This window comes from Artibeus jamaicensis, unplaced genomic scaffold, assembly GCF_021234435.1.
Source record: "Artibeus jamaicensis isolate MK-2021 breed Jamaican fruit bat unplaced genomic scaffold, CSHL_Jam_final contig_373, whole genome shotgun sequence".
NCBI classification, from domain to species: Eukaryota; Metazoa; Chordata; class Mammalia; order Chiroptera; family Phyllostomidae; genus Artibeus; species Artibeus jamaicensis.
The window spans coordinates 4,725,492-4,737,851 of NW_026521807.1; the positions used below are offsets into that span (position 1 = coordinate 4,725,492).

The 12,360-nt window shown below is 40.1% G+C and overlaps 1 protein-coding gene across 3 annotated transcripts in view; it reads left to right on the forward strand.

Annotated features, from left to right (window-relative positions):
* Positions 1-12,360, forward strand: part of MSH3 (mutS homolog 3) — a 139,305-nt gene that overhangs the window by 47,438 nt on the left and 79,507 nt on the right. For all 3 annotated transcript variants that reach the window (XM_037159290.2, XM_037159293.2, XM_037159291.2), the window contains exons 11-12: positions 4,314-4,398; positions 7,659-7,768. In XM_037159290.2, the coding sequence (XP_037015185.2) occupies positions 4,314-4,398; positions 7,659-7,768 (195 nt within the window). The remainder of the gene's footprint in view (positions 1-4,313; positions 4,399-7,658; positions 7,769-12,360) is intronic.

Below are 12,360 nucleotides of genomic sequence, written 5' to 3' on the forward strand. Positions count from 1 at the left end.
ACGGAGCCAGACAGCACAGTACAAAGAGGCCCAGGTTTTAGGCCTCACCTTGTACATCACCCAGCACATCCCAACATCTAGTAGACAGTCAGTAAATGTAGGATTAATGAAAGAAAAGCAGGAAGGAACTCATCCTGTGAGTATGAATTTGATTAGAAATTGTAAAAATGTCCTTGGGAGCCAAGATTAATGAATGAAGGTTGTGATCAAAGTGGTAATTTATTTATTTATTTATTGTGGACTTAAAAGTGAAATGTGAGGGATGATGTTTTATGGGTAGCATGTGATTTGACCCTGAATGTCATTCCTAAAGAGCAGTTCCACAGTTCTCATATCTTGGAAGAAGAATGTAGCCTCTTCAAAGTGATTGCTTTGGAAAACATGAATGGTCTCCTTCTGTATTTAAAATTTGGTTGTATTACTTTAAAAGTTCAGCAACATAAGGTATGATTATATTTTATTCAGGAGCTGTGTGATTGGGAGAAAATTGGTTGTGGTGTTTTGCAAATGATTTCACAAAAGTTGCTGCATATTTCATAGAAATCTTGATACACATTTTTAAGGTGTTTGTGCTTATTTTTCTCCTATAAAGGTTGTTGCAGGAAAATATACCATTTCAGGAATTGTCCTTAAAAATGGATTACGTGAGGTTTCATTACCCAGGACAGGGTCTGCCTCGTATCCTCTCACCGTAGTAACTCGGAGCTGCGTGAACGTGTGCCGAGTCCTGTGTGTCTTAGGGAATCACCGAACCTGGCAGCTTTTTGGAACCCGTTAAACATCTTTCTTTTTATTTTCCTCTGGATTACGCTTATTGGAAACATTTAGGAATGCAAAGATACCCATTTTGTTTAATTATAACTCAAGTAAAAGTGAATCTATAATAAAGCTGGAATTTTATATTATAAAATAATTTATAATTAACATTTATAATATTTGTGCCCAATTAAATTAATAATTAAATTAACCACCCAAAGATTAGGCAAATGGTAAATATATGACCTCTGAAAACTGTGCATAGAGAGCTATTTTCCACTGTTGATTTCATGTGCAACATGATAGGTTTTTTTGTCTTTGTTTCCATTTTAAAATAATTTAAATAGGGTCTTTGAAAGGGGTTGGTCTTTTAGATAAGGCCTGTACCCTTACTGTCTCTGTCTAGTTCAGAAAGATGGTTTTTCTTTCTTTTTTTAAAGTAGTTTAGGAATGATACAGTGTTATAAATTTCTCCGGGAAGTTAGTAGCAAGTATATTTCCCCCCATTTTAAAACTTGGAACAAAAGCATCCTTTGTATCTTTGTTGCCTTAAATATTAATAAAATGTTTTCCCATGTTACTTACAATATTTCTATTGAGGTTCACACAGCATGACTTCCAGCCAGGCATTGTCTATGTGGTTCATTTTAAAGCACATGAATTTTGCTTCCTCCAGAAGGGTAAATAATTTAGATCAGTGGCCATATACCATTGAATACCTAAGCATGCTGGCCGATTCAACCCTAAGTTCAAAAACGTATACAATTTCCAGTGGACATAGGAGTGGTAGAAGGAAATTTTTCTTCTGTTTGGATGGAAGAGTCCTAACTTTAGAACATACTATCAGCTAAACATTTAGGAAACCCAACAGCAAAATTGGTTCTTATAATTGCTTGGTAACTATTGTTCCAAAAGGATCAGTATAATTTAATATTGCCCAATGGTTGATCTTTCATTAAAATCAATGCAGATGTCAGTTTAAAGAAATTCTTTGCTTCTCCCTGCATCTACTTTGAGTTTTGATGACTTGTTCAGTAATGGCAAAAAACAAAGTAAAACAAACCAATAAATCATATGCACATCTCATTGACACTGCTAAATGGGAAAAGAACCTGTCCAGGTGGACCTCGCACGTACTGTGGTTTGGTTCCAGAGAACCGCGGCAGAGCGAGTGTCATCGTGAAGTGAGCCGTGATGGTTTTGCTGATACAGTGTCTTGTTATCGGTGTGGGGCACTGTCTACGCACATTTGTGGAGCTCAGTAAAAAGAGCTAATTTAAGCCAGTTTGGTTGTTCACATTTACTGGGTGCTTTCTGATATTGTAGGTATTGGGAATCCCAGCAGTTCTATGTCGGTAAGAGCTCTAAGCCTCCTTCCTAGCCCGCCCTCTACCCGGTTGTATGTTAGTCCACACGAAATTCTCCAGCACAGACACCTTTTAGTGAGCAGGCACAAAAGAAGCCACGTAAAACTCTTCTATAAGCATCTTGACACTCTAATTCTGGGTCTTCTCGATCTTCTCACAGTGCCATACTTCAAAGGTTCATTCGAGGCCTAGGAGCCAGATTTCACTTTTAGTGGGTGTTCGGTGACAAAACCCTCAGATAACTGGTAGAACAGGGTCCTAAACCTAAAACACCACTCTGCAGGGTATGGGCTGTTGTTGGGTTTACACGTTCCTGTGAGGGTGGAGACACCTGAGGAGTATTTCTGGACAGTGCACACATCTTAAATGACACTTTATTTTACATCTCTGATGTTCAGGGGTGATAAGGGCAGCTTGCCAAGATGTTTTTAAGAAAGGCTGCTGGATTAAGACTTCTCGATTAGTCTTTTTCATGCCAGCTAAGCATCCCTCCATTGTCCCTGTCTGATTAAGGTATTCAAGTGTTACTTGTGCAGGTTGAACCCAACTTTCAGAAACAGGGCAAGTCAATGTCTTATAAAACACATGAGAACTGGTAGATACCAACTCTGAGTCTATACTCTCAGCTCTTCCAGCTTGGATTTTTGACCATGAGGCTGTGTGAACACCTGTCAGCTTCATAGCCAATCACTGCCTCATTGTTTCTTCCTGAATATAATGTTTATATAATGTTTCATGTTTTAGTACCAACCTTGGGTGTTTACAGATATTTCTAAGGGAAAAAAAAAGCCCACAGTAGGCTCCCTATAGGAAGATGACAGACATTTGTTGAGCATGTACTTTCTGCTAGGTCCTGCAGGTGCTAAAAAATGTATGACATTAATAACCCTTGCCTCCAGAGCTAAGATTTATTAATGAGGGCAGCCCAAGAACATAAATTGCTATAATACAAGGCAAATTAAGTTAACTTCTGTAAGCAGGAAAGAAAGGGCCACATACAGTTGGTATCCATCAGTGTTGGAGTTGCTTCCCTCTGAAAATCACTAACAAGTCGTCATCCTTTGGAAGCCAGGTCCAATCAGCGGATGAATTACACCGCCAGAGGGCAGCATTCAGTTACTGGGCAGCCTTCCTAATGCCTGGTGAGGTATTTGTTTTTCAGGGCTCTGAAGCTTCAGCTGGGGAGCCATCTAGAAGTGGAGGCTCTGACTTTGAGGTTTGGCTCTAGATTCCATCACTGGTTTGAGAAACTGGGTTTTATTTAAATCTTACTAGAGCCATGATAAAATGTGGTTAGGTTCATAATGGAGACACTCATGCTTCCCTCCAAATAGTTTTGTGACCTTGCTGTTCTGTTGTATTTCTTGCCTTTAAGCCGTCAAGTTTGTAAGTGCTGTTGATAGAACAAAGGACTGACTAGCTTATAAAGGAAATTGAATTCCTGTATCAGTAATGCATTGATTAATGTACTTTTAACGTGGAAGACTAATAAGGACAAACATGGCATTGTGCATGTATTTATTAATCATATTGCAACTCAGTGCTCAAGTCTATTTGAAATTTACTGCACTTTCAGTCTACTTTGAGATAGTTATGGGGACTTAAGGAGAATGTGAGTTCTTTGAGCTTAAGGAAATAAATTCTGCTGCTTTTTCCATTTTACTCTACTAAAACATTAGCTTCATTAATATGCACTGTTAATTATAGAGTAAATAACATTTGTTCCACATGTCAGAATGTTGATTGAAATATGTTAAAGGGTTTATCAAGGTGATCTCATGCTAAAGAATAAGAAGGATGTTTTTAAGTATCTTGACATTTTTTTCTAACCAATTGCATAGTTGTTTCCTGAAGAGACCACACCACCACATGCTCAGCCAGTGATAAAAGACTGTGTTTGGTGCTGTTTCTGGAAATATGGATTAAAAAATTGTTGGTAACACTTTCCTTCCTTGTTCTTGTGTTTGGTTTGAGAGCATCTGTCCTTGTTTTGCCATCAGTCTGTGTAATGACACCAGCATCAATGGAAGACAATGTCCCGATGAATGTTCCTTTTGCTCCTTTTGAGTTGAGTCTCTCTCTAAGAGCTAACCATTGTCACAGTGTTACTGGAATATTTCTGGTGCCTAAGTTAGTTTTTAAAAGTTCTTTGTGCACCTACTTCATGGCTCACATTTTGTTCTTTTACAGGAATTTTAAACCATTGTCAGGTGAAATGGAGTTTATGACAATTAATGGAACAACATTAAGGAATCTTGAAATCCTACAGAATCAGGTCAGGTAAACATAAGAGCTAGTTGATTCAAAATGGTTTTGAAAACAAGTTTGGAATAAGGTAGCACTTTCTCCTTAAGAGTACAAACTCCACCTTCTTAGGGTGAAAACACCAGCTGACCACTCTGCCTGTTGTCTGCTTATTAGTTGGTCATTGTAGCACCTGCTTTTTGGAGCTTCAGATACAGTCTAGGAAATGCTTCCTCGGGTTCCCTGCGGAGCCGTGGAGCTGTCCTTAATGATCGCAGTAACGTGCTCGTCCAGGTAATTTCTGTGTTGAAAATTTCTTTGGAAGAGCATCATCTTTGAAAATTAATAAGAAGTGGACTTTTTGGTCTGCTTGGCAATATTTTTCTACATCCCTTTTTTCCTTGAAATGTCTGCAGTCTTATTTCACTATGCAGCATATAAAGCAAGTGACTGTGATATTCAATTAGACTGTAAAATGCATATTATTTCCCTTTACAAACTTCCATTATTATTTATTTGCCCTTTATTGATGAATTAGAAAGATAATGGAGTCATTGAAATTATTGCTTTCACTTATTAAATTGTCACTTGGAAATGTGTGATATATTATAAAATCAATGTTGTCATAACAAAGTCATAGAAATAAAAAGCAGTTTCAAGCCGTTTGAGTAAGTAGTGGTGAAAATGAACCATCTGAGTCAAATGGTTTAAAGCTCTTCAGAAATATTTAGTACTGTTGTGAATTATATTAAATGCTGAAATTGTTCTCCTGACTCCTGGATTTGTGTATTACTAATTAGTTTCTCTTATTTAGTTTCTCCCTCTTCCAAGCTATTCTTGTACACTAGAGTCTACCTTACTTTTATTCAGTAACATTATCCAGGAGTGAGAATCTTTCCCATAAGTCTTTCTCATCAATTCTGTGTACACCTCCACGATAGGAAACAAGTAGCAGGAGTCAAGGGACATTGCTTGGATGAAGAGCTCACAGTCAGAGCCCGCAGACCGCCCCAGCATTCCAAGCTTTCCTTACTCCGCCACGTCTCCCTTGTTCACATCCTTCTACTGTGTGCGGTCAGTTCTGAAATCACACTCCTAAGGCAAAAGTCATCTGTAAAATACCCTTTAAAAATCCTTTACTTATCAAGACTTGGACCCTTGTAGAAACAGATGCTAAGAATGAACATCTGTGTGTCGTTGCACGTCAGCTTTGGCCTCTCTTACAGATAAGCAGTGAACAGGGGTAATGAGGTGTCAGGGAGAGCGGAGGTGTGATAGGACTTGTGTCTCCCTCATCTCTCTCTCTCTCTGTCTCTATCTCTTTCCCTCCCCCTCTCCCTCCTTATATCTATCCCTTTCTCTCCCCTTCTCTCTCCTTCCCTCCCCCCTTCCTCACTCCCTCTTTCCTAAACCTGCTTCTGCAGTGATGCCAGATAATCAGAACACGATTTCCCTCCACTGTCCTCTTTCTGGAAAACTTCACTGCAGGCAGGCCAGTCGGCTCTTGTCTCAGAAAGGCTGGTGCTGTCGCTGATCTGGACCCTTGTCAGTTGGCTCTGCCTGTCCAGCTCCATCCTCGGGAGCCTCCGTCACTGTAGTTGCTGTGTGTGCTCTGCTTGAAACTCCTAAGGCCCGGGGAGCTTATGTCACACCTTTTGTAGTTTATTTCTGCCAGGTGGCATTGTGTCCTAATTATGGGGCTCTTCTCCCGAACTTGGATATAAGTGCCCTCAGGGAGGCAACATGTCTTAATATACCTTTGCCAGTCATACAGTGGAGTACATGAGGAGGTATTCTGTAAGTACCTGCTTGATGATTTGAAAGAAAGGGAAAAAGTTTTTAAAAAACTGCTCAGGTGAAAACTGCAATTTTATGTTCCAAATAAGATTTAATCTATTCATAGACTTTTTGTAATACAGTGAAACCTTGGTTAAAATAAACCATCATTTCTAGTTAATTGTAAATTTTTTTATGACTCAACTTTCAAATAGCAAAGTATAGATACATAAACTTTTGCTAAGAATTTAATAAGGTAGACTAAAATAAGCCCCTCCCAGGGTAAGTTCCCTGTGGGCAGTGCGAGATGCCGTCTGTCTCCAGTGCCTTCTGCTCGGTCAGAGTTGTCCTGAGAGCACTGTCTTTAGGTCAGCGATTCTGAGGCAGTGGGAGACACGGAATGGCCAAAGGGAAATTAAATGATCTTCACTGTATTTCCCAAGGCACAAAAGCCTGTATTTTTAAGATGCTAAGGACAAATGTATATTTCAAAAGAGAGTTCTGAATAATTTATTCTTAATTAACCTAAAATGACACATAGACTGTCTCTTTCTGTGCAAAATATTAGTACTTTCTATATTTTTTGTGTGTGTGTCTGTATATGTGAGGTCTGTCCAGAAGGTATCCAGCCATGTAATGTGAAAAATAGAGACATTTATTGAAGAAGATACAAGAAACATTGTACATAGGACATTGATGTCTCTGTCCTCTTCAAAGTAGTCACCTTGAGACCTCACACAGTTCTCCTAATTGCTGTCAGCTGCCCCATCCTCTTTTCCTGAATCTCATGTACTGTCTGGAATCTCTTCTTTTTTGGAGGTGATTTTAGTTTTGGGAAAAGCCAGAAGTTGCAGGGTGCCAAATCTGGGCTGTAGTAGGGCTGAGTCACTGTGGTAATTTGACATTTGACTGAAAAACTCTGCACGAGACATGATACATGAGCAGGTGCATTTTGGTGATAAAGCTACCAATCACCAGTGGCCCATAGCTGCGGCCTTATGAATCATCTGAATAGTTTCTGTGGAGGAATGTTCAAGCTTAATGCAAAATTTGATGCAAATTTGTTGCTCTTTTTGCTCAGTCATTTTGAATGTGATGGCCACACAGTACTCATGCTCACTCAGTGGCATCTGCCATCTCCACTGACTAGTACAGTGAAGTCATCATTGTTCACATGTCCAGTCCAGTTCACATGCACATTCCAGTCCAGTCTCCTTGGCTGACAGATTATATCGATGTAGCACAAACTGTTCTCATTCTGTTAACAATGGTTGGATTTTTCCATACAGACCTCATGTGTCTGTGTGTGTGTGTTGTGTTATATAAATATACACACACATATTCATTTATCAGACATTAAATGAACACCTGTTATGAGCCATACTTTATGCTAGGCATATATAAATAATATTGAAAATTATGGTACATGGAATAATCGGGGCACATGATTGACTACCAATTTTGATACAAATGCAATTGTTTAGTTACTCACACTTGTTTTCTGGTCTTTCTTAGACTGATATGAAAACCAAAGGAAGTTTATTTTGGGTGTTAGACCATACTAAAACTTCATTTGGGAGACGGAAGTTAAAGAAATGGGTGACTCAGCCACTCCTTAAATTAAGGTAAAGGGAATTTGTGTGTGTGTGTGTGTTTAATTTGAAATGATATGAAGGTGTGAAATTAAAAGCATATTGGCCTCCTTGAAACCAAGGTTACCGTGATTTAAAATAATACGGTTTTAAATTGGGGAATATTTTATTTTTATCTGGCAGTATTGCATCTGGTATTGTGAGGATTTCCCCCTTGTTCCCAAGAGTGGGGAAGCTTGTAGATTGGAAGACGTGGGGTGTGTTGGGGAAAGGGAGTTACCCAGTTAGTTTAGGTCATCCATAGTATACGGTGGGGCAGGGGCTGGGGGGAGGGGTGCTGCCTTCTGTAGAGGGCGGGGAAGGCTAGGCTGAGGAGCTGGCAGCAGAGGACGCTGATTCAGTGATTCTGAGCATGGGAGTGGCGGGGTCAGAGCTGGGCTTGTGTGTAGGAAGGGACAAAGTGGTGGTGGGAGACAAGTTACCAAGTTTACAGAGAGGTTCTGAGGACCTGAGCTAAATCACTGTCAGTAGGAATCTAGAGGAGAGGTCAGGTGTGAGACATTTAGGACAGTAGAAAGACTAAATTAGGAATGACTTTATTACATACCAAGCACTATGCTAGGGGCCTTAGTGCATTTCTCTTTTAAACTGAACAATAGCCTTACTGTTGGCTGCATTTTATGCTGTGCTTAGTAAATAGTCATCTTCAAAAAAGGATAGGTATTGTTATTAATGTTAGTCATAGGCTTTAAGAAATTATTTTGATGATGATGACGACCAGATCACTTCTGGTTTTAGTGGGTCATTTCGATTTTTCTCCTTGACCATAAAGACCTTCAAACAGGGGAAGCTGACTAGGTAAAGATGAAATCCTGAAAACGGAAGTGTCTGCTTTGGTTCAGTATTCAGATGAAATAAGGACACCTCATGGAGCACGAGCAGACAAGTTGGCTTTCCGCAGACAGTGTGGGGACCGCAGCCCCAGGGCGTTGTGTGCTGGAGGATGGAAAGACAGCCACCTAAGCATCCACAGCAGTTCTTAGTCTTTTATTTACTTGGTTAAAATAGTCATCAGAAACAGATGCATTAGCAGACGTTTTCATGTAAATAAAGATTTTTATTCCTATTGTTAAATTTGTTTTCTCTAACCCAGATTAATTTGAGATAAATTCAGCAGACCGTGTTGTATGCTCTTGAAAGACTGAATTATGCTGGGGATGTCCAACCCGAAGCACTCGGGCTCACGCAGCCCACGATGGCTGTGAATGTGGCCCAGCGCAAAATCGTCAGTTTACCTAAAACTTTATGAGATTGTCTTAATGATTACCTGTTACAATGTGTTAATGTGTGGTGTAGAGGTGCCAAAAGGTTGGACACCCTGATAGCCCTTGGATCCTGCCTTTCCCAGAAAGGTGAGAGAAGACATGCTGTGCATTGAACAACGATGCTTTCAAGTATGAACTTTAAACTGGCCTCACACTTACAAAGCTGAAAACAAGCACAAAACTTTTTCCTTTGCCCCTTTTATTTTAGGTCATAGTTTTAAAACTTTTGTCTTCTTAATCCTTTAAAATCAACTTCAAAAGAATACCAGTTAAATCTTAATGACACTTGCAACCTCTTCTAAAGAAAGAAGTTGAGAAAATTCTCAGCTGATTAGTCAGTGGGTCAGTTATATATTTAGTGTCTTTTTATTCCAACAAACTAAATAGCTGCCCTGCAGATCACATCAGTGGTTTGATTTGTGCCGGCTGCGGTTCTGTCTCTGACAGCAGCAGCCCAGTGCTTGCTCCGGGCAGGTGTTCTGTGGTGACGGTACAGAATGCATAACTGGTGACGGGAGTTTAGCAGTGGAAAGCAGCTCTTGCACCGTTCTCCAGGGTCCCAGTGCTTGTCAGTCATCTACGAATTCTCCTACAACGTCTTTATATTTTTAGCCTATTTTAGCTCCCAGGCGATCCCATTTGTAAATCCAGCACCAAATGTTTCAAGTTCCGAGGATTTCTTCACCTCCACCACCTTTTATCCTGCACGGTGACCTCCTCGGTGCAGGATTTACTGGTGACTTTTAGAAGGTGTAAATGGCTTTTGCCCTGCGCTTATTGACTGAGTAGAGAATTCACTTAGATTGTTGACGGGATTTTACTTTACTGAAGCCGCACAAGTTTTTTTAAATAGGTTATATTTTCTTATGTGTTGTGATGAACACTTTTGATCAGTTCTGTTAATTTTAGGCAAGAAGGTAAGAAGATTCTCCAGTGTAGTCCTCTGGCTGCTGCTGTTGCTGCTGTTTTTTTTATAAAGGGACCTGAGAATATGTTGATTGATCTTAGAGAGAGAGGAAGGGAAGGAGAAAGTGAAACATTGATGTGAGAGAAAAGTATCAATTGGTTGTGTCCTATACTCGCCTTGACCAGGGATCGAACCCATAATCTCGGTATGCACCCTCACTGGGAATCAAACCTGCAGCCTTTTGGTGTTCAGACGATGCTCCAACAAACTGAGCCACCAAGGCCAGGGCATCTCTATCTTCTTCTCATAAATAACTGTCACACTGGCAAAGCCATTAGTCCTAAGGACTTTTAAAATTAAATATACTGAATTCATATTTTTGAGGTTCCATCTTAGAATTCTTTCTGCTTCTTTGAGTCGATATGGTCTTGTCAAACCTTTATATATACACACAATATGTATTTTATTAGTTTGTTAAAAGCCTGAAAATACAAATTCTGCTGTAAGTCTTGACTGGAAAGGGAAGAAACTTTGAAAAGTCTGGGATGAGTCTCTGAAATGATGCTTTAGGCAAATATTAATTTCCAAGGCACATTTGGTCATCTTACAAGTATTCCAGATGCAGTGACTTGCTCTGTCCAGGGTCTGGCAGAAGTAAGGCTTCTTGCATGTGGTTGGTAGATGTGTGAATGTCTTGCACAAGATGGACAGCAATTTGAACATTTCACCTAAAATGTCATGTGGCATGCTTGAGTGTGATAGTGTTATGTTACAGAATTACATGCTGATGATTTTTAATAAAAGATTTTTAAATAAAAAAACGGGCGTTATTTGTGCTGGACCCTGTATTTATAAATTATCAAACAAAAGTAGTTGCATGTTTCTTCCATGGGTACCTCCTCTACTTGCACCTTAAAAGTTGACATCACCCAGGGTTCTGTTCTGGGGCCATCTCTGTCTTTCAGCACTACTTAGATTCTTGCCTGTGGCCACAGCTTCCGCTGCAACTCACATGCTGCTGATGACTTGGTCACCATTATTTTCAGAAGCTTCAGACCTGCATTTGCTAGGGCATCTCTGCCTCGGGGAACCTTCGGTTTGAGTAGGCAAAAGCGGACAGAAGCAGGTTCTTTCTGTGAGAGCAGGGTTTCTGGGAAACACAGCTGTCTGTGCATGGGTGTGTACACACACATGTTCGCAGGCACACACGGAACAGGGGAGTGTTAACTATGGAACAGACTCTGAGAGGTGTTTCTCTGCTTCTTATGGATGAATTAATTTCATTAACAACAATTTGGAATCTTTGGCAAGATATAGTAGTCTGTCATCATGTAGTAGTCTGTCATCTTGCCTTTTTATAAATTCACTTTTATGAAAGGCAGTCTGACGATCAAAGTCTTCATGAAAAGGGTTTTTGTTTATTGAGGAAGCTAAGCATCTTCATGCCTCTGGTCTTGTCCTTCTCTACTTCCACTCTGCACTAGCCATAGATTTTTTTTTTTCAATGTATGGTTGCCTTTCATGCGTCCCCTGCTGGGAATTGGCCTGCAGGGAACTGGTCTGCGACCCAGGCATGTGTCCTGACTGGGAATCGAACCGCGATTGTCTGGTTCACAGGCCCGCGCTCAGTCCACTGAGCTACACCAGCCAGGGCTCCATAGATTATTTTTAAAATGTATATTTGATTATATTTCTCCTGACTATTTACAGCTTTTACAACGCACTGAGGTGTACTTTATTTCTAGACTTTTGTACAGTCTGGTCTTTTTTTTTTCCTGAAGTGGAACCTTTATTTTTATTTCCTTCCTGGTTTGCTGACTTCTGCTTCTAAGTTTCCTTTGCTAGCTTTTCATTCCCTATGTAGCCTTTTGGTGTTGGAGGTCTCGAGACGGAGCCGTAGCAGCTCAGCTTTCTTCCTTACCTTGTCCTCCTTTCTCCTCCTCTCACTGTCTCCTGTCCCACCCATGGGAACTTGTCTGTTCCCCTGGCTATAAACATCAAAATGCCAGGGATTCCCAAATGTGTAGTTCTGGTCCTTACTCTCTTCTTCTCTCTAGGCTTCTGTAGTCAAATTAGATTCAGAAGCACATAGGTGTATCACAGACATCTCAAACATAAAGTATTCAACTCTGTTCTTCCCCCTGGTTTCCCTGTTCTAGGGACCAGCAGCTCCACCTAATAATTTGCATAGGCCAGAAACCTAGCATTAGTTCTGCACATTTCCTTTCTGACAACCACATCCAATGTAATACCAGGTCCTATTGCTTTTACCTCCAAAATATATCCAGAGTGTGTGCATACCTTACCATCTCCATTGTACTTTCTTTCAGCATTAAAATACTAACATTTTGAAACTTCTGAGCAGACAGTATTATATTCACATAATTCTAGAG